The 9,661-nt window shown below is 42.5% G+C and overlaps 1 protein-coding gene across 1 annotated transcript; it reads right to left on the minus strand.

The window, feature by feature from the left end:
- Positions 1-1,102: 1,102 nt before the first annotated feature.
- On the minus strand, positions 1,103-9,013 carry LOC139922316 (meiotic recombination protein REC8 homolog). The gene is made up of 16 exons (XM_078287086.1): positions 8,958-9,013; positions 6,607-6,675; positions 6,377-6,519; positions 6,225-6,300; positions 6,011-6,131; positions 5,796-5,871; positions 5,274-5,341; positions 5,018-5,096; positions 4,525-4,636; positions 4,031-4,203; positions 3,323-3,504; positions 3,148-3,196; positions 2,908-2,992; positions 2,676-2,798; positions 1,603-1,712; positions 1,103-1,206 (listed from the first exon to the last, which is right to left on the minus strand). The coding sequence occupies exons 1-16, from the start codon at positions 9,011-9,013 to the stop codon at positions 1,103-1,105; spliced, it is 1,626 nt and encodes a 541-aa protein (XP_078143212.1).
- Between the last annotated feature and the right edge of the window lie 648 nt (positions 9,014-9,661).

A 9,661-nucleotide genomic window follows, 5' to 3' on the forward strand; every position in this document is an offset into this window, starting at 1 on the left:
CGAAGGAGAGACACAACAAGTAATATCAAACAATACAGTCCAACCATAAAACATGAGAGAGAGAGAGAGAGAGAGAGGGAAAAAAAGCTTAAGAGGAACAAACAGGCAAACAGGAAGAAAGAAAGAGCACAGGACAGATGAAGTAAAGCAACAGGACAGAAACAGAAAGTGACAGACAGAAAGAGAGGATGGAAATGAGAGGAAAAGTGAGAAGGAGGAGGAGAGAGAGATAGAGAGAAACATAGAATGAGAGAGAGAGAGAGCTGAGACAGATGCTAATAATAAACTTTGGTCACACACACACCCCCCTCCTGAGAAAGTGTTCAGACTAAAATCAAGATCGACGGAGAGAGGAGGAGGAGGAGGAGGAGGAGGAGGAGGAGGAGGAGGAGGAGGGGGAGAGATCCAGTTTCGCCCAACTCTCTCCTCCTCCTCCTCGCTCCTCCTTAACCCCCACTGTATGTTTTCCACACCTGTCCTGCTCCGTATCCTGCAGATACCTCTTCTTTATATATGCTTTCTTTACAGAAATAATCGACGCAGCTCATGTAAAGTACGTTTATTTTGTAGCTAAAGCTCAGAGGCACATGAACGATGAAACTCATTTCTGTCAGCACAGACATTAGGTCATTAAAAATAGCAAAAATAGAACAGTAAAAACAGTTTTAAAATATTCATCTAAAATATAATGATTTTGTCTGAGCTTGTTGGTCACAAAAGTTAATGGGACCAAAAATGCAAACCCATGTTTTTGAAAATGTAATGACAAAAACACCAGGTAAAATGTTATAAAAAACGTAAACAATTTCGAACGTGTGAACAAGATTCATCAATGAAGTAGAAATAAAATATCAGTAAGTTCATGAAATGGTTAAGCACAAAGTGTGTGGCATCCTGTGAAATCTAACTAGTCTAAAAGCAACTCTTGAAAGGATATAATCTAAAGTTTAGAAATTATTTTATATGTATGATATGGTTTAAATCCAGAATGTTTCGCTCACGAAAAATTGAACAGAAGAAGTGAGAGCCAAATAATCCTCCATCAAACTGAACACAAGTGTTGCTGTGGGGGATTGTGGGAACTTGAGTGTCCATGTACATCTCACAAAAACAGACCCTCCTCCTCATAGTTGGGTCCAGGTGAAATCCTGATGTCACCGTAAGGCTCATCTTGCTCCACACACAGTTTCCTGGTCGATACATTCTCTACACACACACACACACACACACACACACACACACACACACACACAGCTTTAAAACTACCATCCACTTAAAATCAAATCACAAATGATTTTGAGTGCCTTTGTCATTTGTACCATTAATGTGAATGCCAATGGCCTCACTCTACTCTTACGTCATCAGTAGAGCCTCCAGCCTCCACTAGTGACATCATTTGGTATTTACAAAGTCCTGACACGCCACTTAATCAGCCTATTTTTATAAACTGACTAGCAGCCCCAAAGGAAAAAAAGCATATTTTATAACTCGCTGACCACATACTGATTAAAAAGCTTCTTCTGGTGATGTTGTTGTCACCTTAACACTATTTTAACATGGAGAGTGGGATGACTGGATGACACCTTGAAACAAATGTCTTACCCAAGAGCCTCCAGAAGATGTTGGTGACAGTTCTGCGGTCGACCTCTGGTGGCAGCAGAGAGTGGAAAAGGACATGAGGCATATCATGCTCTGCAAGCTCTGGCATGGTCCTAGATACACACACACACACACACACACATTATTTTATTATTTAGATATATAGTTGCATATCACATAGGGCCTACTACAGGCTGAAAAGCATGTGTGAAAGCATGACATTGTATCTCCAAACCAAAGGCAAGGGACAGGAATAATTAACTTGAATGGATAGAAAAGGACACTTCCTAATGTATCATGGTGATTTCCTTTGGCAGGCCTACACCTAACATGTCTTCCATAGAATTATGATGATGTTGTCATGTTGTCATGACATTGTTCCATGTGTGGACAGAGCATGAGACTCATGGGACGTTCAGATTACGGGCTACAAAGCAACAGGTAGTCATTCATATTCAATAGAAGCCGGCGAAACAAAGCTACAAACGCCAGCGTGTAAAATGTTCAACTTTTTTCCACACTCTGATGAAGCGGTGAAGCACGAACCAATCAGAGTAGAAGGACGGTAGGGTAGGGTACTTAAATTTAATTTTATTATAATTAACTTGATTAATTATTTCAATTAACAAGACCGATTATTTGCCAAATACATTAAAAACGAGACAAAAACAAAGCTATGACAGTATGACATTATTAGCTGGTACACCCAACACGATGACGTCACGAACCGTCAACGAACTGTCAACAACAACAACACTTCTCTGTAGCTTGGTACGCCAGACCGTTTCGTAGCTAAGTTAAAATGTTCCTCACAAATGCCAGTGGAATCCAAATGATTGCCGTTGCCATGGTAACAACCACCTTTCTGAGTCTCATGCCCCAAATCAGCACTGATTTCCATGACAACATTAGCAAACATTCCATGGCATTCCGTATTGTAAGTGTGCCAGCCAAATGACCATTCAAGCGTTTACACTGGAATTGGAATGGCCGTTCTATCAATTAAAACTCAATGTGCTCAGCTCTGAGTTTCCATGACAGCAGGTCAGTGGAGGGTGTGGTGTCACTGTCGTTACCCAGGCAGATCGGCTCCGGGGCCGGGCTCAGCCTCAGGAGACTCCTCTGTCGCTACCTCCAGCGCTGCCTCGACCTCCTCTGGAATGTCCTGCAGTCTAGACACAGACCTGGAGACAGGGGACCTACACACACACACACACACACACACACACACACACACACACGAATGTAAGCATGACTGCACACACACACACACACACACACATAGACACACCTCTCTTTGTCACCTACCCTTTGCTCTCTGGTGTGCCCATGGGGGAAATCTCTCTAGACAGCTCCCTCTGGTCAGAGGCCTCCAGGGAGAGGATACCCTGGCCTGGAGGGATACACACACACACACACACACACACACACACACACACACACGTATGTCTGTTCTCCACTGGTTTGTATTTTGCATTTCCACTACGGCTGGATTGTGTATTGTGTACAGTTGTATTGTGTACATGTGGTAATTTACACAAGGCTTACCTGAAATATCAGGAAGAAACAAGTCTGATTCCGCCAACTCTCTAGGGACCTAAATTCACACACACACACACACATAATTATTCAGTTTGTGACATTTGTTATTCCATCCTTCTCCCTGTACAAATAGCAGACATTCCCACCTGAACCGCACAAACAAAAAAACGCCCTTCCACACCTCCTCAGAACTGAGCTCGTGTCTCTCCTGCTCGCTCTGGGCCGTCCTGGCTCTCTCGCGCTCTCTCTCCCTGTCGGAGTCGGTGGAGTCAGGCCCTCTCTCCCCTGCCTGCAGGTCCGAGCCAGGGAGAGGCGTGATGGTTGCAGCCGGTCTCCATAGCAACTGCAGCTCCTCAGGCAAGACTGCAGAGGAGGACGGAGGACACAATGTTAGTTCAAGGTTTATTTATTTTTAAAGGTTATTCCACTCACTTCCATTAAAATAGCCGTGGGTGCAGGGAGGTGGGAAGGAGCAGATGAAAGAGTAGAATTAAAGGTGATACATGAAGCATTTTAACATCAATAAATCATGACCACATTAATTTTGAGGCAATAGTATAATTACTGTAAACAAACAAGACCATTACAGAGAAGATTAGCAGCCTCGACCAGCCTCTACACTGCGTTTTACATTGTGTGCCACATGGTTGGATTCAAAACCCTCTTCCTGTTTTGTGCTTTGCGGCACAAATTTAATGTATGTTACAAACATTAAGATTCATATTATCTTTAAAAAGGGTTGGGTCGGTGGATGTAAAACTCCAATTTTACAAATTTAAAAGGCAGAAAATCGGGGTTTTAAAGGTGGATGATGTTATTAGGGGTGTTCTGGGGGGTTCTGACTGGTCTGGAGGGTGCGTGGCTGTACATAGACAGAAGTGTTACTGACAGATGCAGGGTTTGTTGAGGAGGTCAGAGGCTGGGAGCATCCTGTGCGAAGGAGGCGGGGGGAAAAGCGGACGCTTGGTCTCAGCACGAGGGTCGTTGATCTGCTGCTGCTGCACGTCCTGGGACAGCTGGGTCTCTGGGTCGAAGAAGGTCAGCTGCCTCTTCCTCCTCCTCCTCACCTCTGGAGCAGGCACATACTGGGGAGGAGAGGAGAGGAGAGGAGAGGAGAGGAGAGGAGAGGAGAGGAGACGAGACGAGACGAGACGAGACGAGACGAGACGAGAGGAGACGAGAGGAGAGGAGACGAGACGAGAGATAAAAAATGAATTACTTAAATTCACCAGAGTTTTTCTCCACCCTCCAAACGCTTTCTCTCTCTCTTACACCAAACACAAAAGCATGTACCTCTAACGTTGGACTTGGTCTCTTTTTCCGTCTTTCACGCTCCTCTGCCCCGGATGGTGAGGGGGCCACGGGCACAGACACTGGGGTTACCTCCTCTGGGGTTGCCTCCTCTGTTGTCGGCCCAGGCTCCTCCACAGGCAGGCCAGGCTCTTCCTGGGGCAGCACCATGGCATCTTCACTGGAGAGAATAGTCGGCTGCAATCTGACACAGTGGACAGTGAGAGACGGTCAGTGTGTCTGTGCGGATCTGTGTGTGTGTGTGTGTGTTTGTGTTGATGTGTCCATGTGCAGCAGGGTAATTTACTCAATAGTGGATCCTGTGAGCTCTTTAGTTTTCTCTCTCTCCAGGTCTCCCTCTCTTCCCTCACGTTCCCTTTCCATCTCCCTCTCTCCTTCTCCCGCTGTCACTCCCTCTCTCCCTATCTCCATATCTCCTATTAAAAAAAGGTTGAAGGGAAAGGGAAGATAACTTCACAGAGATCGCTCTGACTGACCTACAGTATGTCCTTGAAATCTCTCATTTCCACCCTCATCTGATAGGAGAAAGGGGGGGAGGGGGGGGGGCTTAGCATCTGCCACTCACCCTCTGGGAAGTCATCTGTTTGGGCCAACAAGAAGTCAATAATATCTGGATGGTGATCAGCAAGATCTGCCCCCTCAAACTAGAACAATAGAAGAGGGGAGGAAGGAGGTGTGGATGGATGGTGTTTAGAGAGGAATAGTGGGAAATCAGATACAACAGTGTGTGTGTGTGCATGTGTGCATGTGTGTGCCTGTCTTTGTGTGTGTAGTTGCACTTGCAATGCATGTGCATGCTGTGCTTCATTTGACAGCTGTACCTCTGCAGTGGGTATGGTGACAGGCTCTCTCTCTCTCAGAGTGATGGTGTCTGGAGAGGCGGTCATGCCTGGGAAAGATGGAGGGATGTCATGGAATAAAAAGACACAGTATTGACATCAACACAACCCACTGAAACCAACAGGAGTGGTAAAGTTTGAGGCCACAGCTTACCAAGCAGCACTTAAAGCGATCTTTTGTGCCAACGTTGGAGCCTGACTGCGCTGCACCGTCTCTACTCTGAACTGACCTATTGCCATGCTCTGGACTATTCTGTATTTCTTCCCTGCTTTGCACAATCTGGCCTGTCTATGCATGAACATGACCTGTACATATTTCTGTGCATATCTCTGTACATTTCTAGACATATTTTTGTTACTTCTAACTGTAAAGCTGTACACTGTAAATCTGATCATCTCATAACGTCGATATACAAGATTGAGCATTTGCAAACCCTGCATATATTGCTGTTATGTTGTGTTAGAGTTAGGGTTAGTTGGTTATGTTATCTTATGTTATCTTACCATCCTCTAGTGGAGCAGCAGGACTGGTCAGTTCAGGCTGCTCAGGTGAGGCTCCTCTCATAAACTCCTGGCCCATCTGAGAGACAAACGGGTACAGACTAACAGGGTACAGGCTATTTATCTCATTACCATTTAAACCATTTCCATCTTTACTTTCACTTACAAAAATAGTTAATTGTTAATCATTTTCATCACCCCCTTGGGTGCATGGGTACCTGTATCAGTGTACTGGGACTGGGCATGACATCCTGAAATTGCATCATTCCAAATAAAGGGTCCAGGGCCCCCTCTGCCTCCTCCAGGAGAGACAGAGCATCAGGGAAGAGCAGAGCTTGTCTGAAAAAAAATGGGATGCACCGTATCGAATTATAGTAGTGATTTTACACTTGTTAGTGCAGGGAAATGCTAATGTTGTGTAACTGGACTCACTTGTTGTGGTTATCCAAGTCAATCTTCTGGGACGTCCTTTGCTTCGCCAACCGGCCCACAATGGTCTGAAGATCCTCTAGAAGGACAGAAGGTCAGCCTCTTGCACAGATACTTGTCTCAACTTCTCTTCCCTAATCTGTTAATTCCCTTACCCAGGAGAATATCACACTGACGATGGTAGACAACGATGACGCCATACTGAAGCTGGGAGGAGAGGTAGAGGGAGAAACGAGGTCGTGGCAGGCCTGGCCGGGGTGGTGGGACCCGCTCCATCAGATAGTCCATGATGTCATCACTGTATGGGCGTTAGTTTTACGGTAACGGTAGGGCTCAGAGTTTAGTCAATCAAAAACAGGCAAAAATGGGTAAAATAAATTCTTACCAGGTACTTTTAACGTTGACTTTTAGGAAATCCCGGCGAGGAACTTTGATGCCTTTTGTAGCAACCAGCCTATAAATCAAACACCCACACATTTATTTCACTTGGCTACTAAAGTAATTCTCATTCTGATGAGTATTTGGATAAACGACAAAACAGATTTCACTGCTATTAGATGGAGTAAAAAAGCTGTAGAGAGCAAGGGCATAGATACAGTCTCTACAATGTCTCCTGATTTAATCATCAGGATAAATAATGTTCAAGGGGCTTTAAGTAATCTAATTGACATAAACAGTTAAGTTATATTTTCACATTAGAGACGAGTAAGCTAGCTACTTAGAGCAGGGATCCAATAGAAATGTGAAGTGAAGAATAATACTAATATACTAATAATACTGCTTTGTCATTTGTTTTTTTTTTTTTTGGCTTGAGAACAAATATCTTGCAACACCGGTCGCTAGCGTGGAGAAAGTAATATGTGGGGAGTAAGTGGGTTTTGGCATGTGCTATTATCTTATTATAATTATTATCATATTGTGACCATGTACAGGGATCAATTAAATGGGCAGTTGAGGAAGCAGTTGAAGAAGCCTACTCGTCCAAAACACCCTTAATGAGGCAGCAGTCAGTCAACAAGAGCCATTGGTCAGTAGGTAAAACTCCCAAGTTGCCTTGGCGACCAACCGGGGTGAACCTCCCACCTCCCACCTCATCTTCAAAGTGAACGGCTATAAAAGACTTCAAAGGCACCAACTTATTGCTTTGGTTGCTGTGTTTATATTGCCAATCATCGTTATGTTTGCCAGTGATGCACCTGCGCTCTCTCAGAGAAGTTTTTTCACACATTTTCCTGTCAGTGAGTCCAAATGTTGTAGCTTTGGAGGAGCAAAAATCAGGGGGGAAAAAATATTGGAAGCAGTACCTAAAAAAAAAAAAGGCATGTAATGGGAGCACACAGAAATAATGGTCCCTCTAAGCTGTGTGTGTTATTGACATGTTAACATATTAAGAATTCACTCTTAGATGAAAATTGATTTTGATAATATGAGTTGTTTAGAGTTTGGACTTGAATGTTACCATTGAAGTATAGTGTAGAACTATCTAACCTGCTGTCCCATGAATGCTGAATGTAATTTAGTAGTTTTGGGCAAACTGTACATACCAGTAAATGAGTGTCATGCCTCCTGTAAATATGATAACAATATGGATCCTTCTTACTTGGTTAGGTAACATCTGGAGCAATTGAGAAATCTGTCATTCAGAATAATTGGGAAATGCTGGGCGGAGGCTGATAGAAGTCACACAGTTCAGAAATACAAAAAGTGTCCCACTTATACTGAATTCACCCTGTGTAGTTAGTATATCTCCTGTACCAAAAATAATAGTAACAGAAATTTTGCAGTAGCTTCATGGTAGTTCAACTAAATTCAAATTTGCATTGTGTTTTTAGTAATTTACTTTTAGTAGTTTAGTAGTTTACAACTGCAAATACCAACTATTTTTGGCTATAAAAAATTAACAACAACCCTTTTATTTATTTCAAGAGAAAGTTAACATTAATTCCTTCCACTTTCACCTGTGAAGAACCCAGGGCAATACGCTACTAGTAGCAGCCTACATTTAAAAGATGAATAGTTGTCGATTCTTAATTTTTTTGGTTGGTGCATTCTGACCTTCTGACCTGTAATCTTCAAAGCAAATGGTTTCATAAACATTGCCGATTTTGTTAGACCAGCCTGTTGGCAGTGATGCACCTGCGCTGTTTTTTTTTTTTTTGGGGGGGGGGGGGACGCAAAATTCCTGTCGGCTGCATGAGCACAAAATAAAATGTTGCAATTAATCACTGCCGCAGGCTAACATGAAAAATATTAAAGGTCTCCAAAGAATAAATTTGTAATATTCATATAGCCTAGGGATTTACAGTGTGTCTGTGGTAGTGAGTTTACCGTGTCATTTCGTGATAGTATTTTTATGGAGCGGTTTTCCTGTCTGTACAGTGTCTCCAGTACTTTCTACAGGATTGGGCCTAGTTCTTCCAGTCAGTGAAGCGCTAACTCAGTGTGTAGTTTGTTCATGTCGCCTTGGTCTCAAAACCCCTCAAACATTCCAGTTTAGTAATTAGCTAAGCAAGTATTTTTCACCAAAAATAACAATAGGCCTACATCCCTAAAGGAATATTATAGTGACACTAGGAGAATAAAAAAAATAGCATCAAGTATATAAGGCCACTATAAACTCACTACTAAGTACTACAGACACTCTCCAATTCCACATTTTATTATAGTAATTTAGCCTAACTTTTCGTTATTAGCCAAACTATAAAGGTAATTTCTTATAGATCATTTTTTACTCACCAGATTGTAGAAAAGCATCCTGTACGACGCTTCAAAACTTGAGGGTAGTAAAACATGTCAGCAGATCCTTTTAGAAACTGTTTGAAGAATTAAAAAAGTAAACGTGGCAATGTCGGCTATCGAGGTGTGAAATACTGGATTACAGTGTAGCTAACGTTACGCTTTGTGGTAGCACATAGATGCCGGTTCTTAGTTTTTGGTTGGGATAAGCGACTGTTCAATCCCTGTGAGATACCGCTACTCCAAATAAACGCTCCAATTCATTCCATGTAATATTTACTACAATATATACGATTAGCGAAAAGATAATCTGAAAATAGCAAATAGAGAAATAAAAAAATAAAAATAGCCATGGTTGCACTTTCTGACCAATGTGAAGATACTCAAAATAATCAAACAATCAGATGCACTCTCAAACTGTAGACTAACTTAACAGGACAAACTTTATTTTATAATCTAGAAAATATCTATTATAATAAATTTCCAAACATCTGGATTAGGATATGTAATACTGAACAATTGCTGATGTTCAGCATTAAATATACTTGTATCCCTGGTGCTGTGGTCAAAATTGCTTACATTCTGTTAATGGTGCATTTGTCAAAGTGTCTTCTCCTTGTACAACTGCTGTTTGACTACAGAGTAACCAGACAAGCATTGGTACCTTTTCATTTGATAAGACTCCTATGAGTTTTCATTCCTTA

Source organism: Centroberyx gerrardi, chromosome 12 (genome assembly GCF_048128805.1).
Source record: "Centroberyx gerrardi isolate f3 chromosome 12, fCenGer3.hap1.cur.20231027, whole genome shotgun sequence".
Taxonomy (NCBI): domain Eukaryota; kingdom Metazoa; phylum Chordata; class Actinopteri; order Beryciformes; family Berycidae; genus Centroberyx; species Centroberyx gerrardi.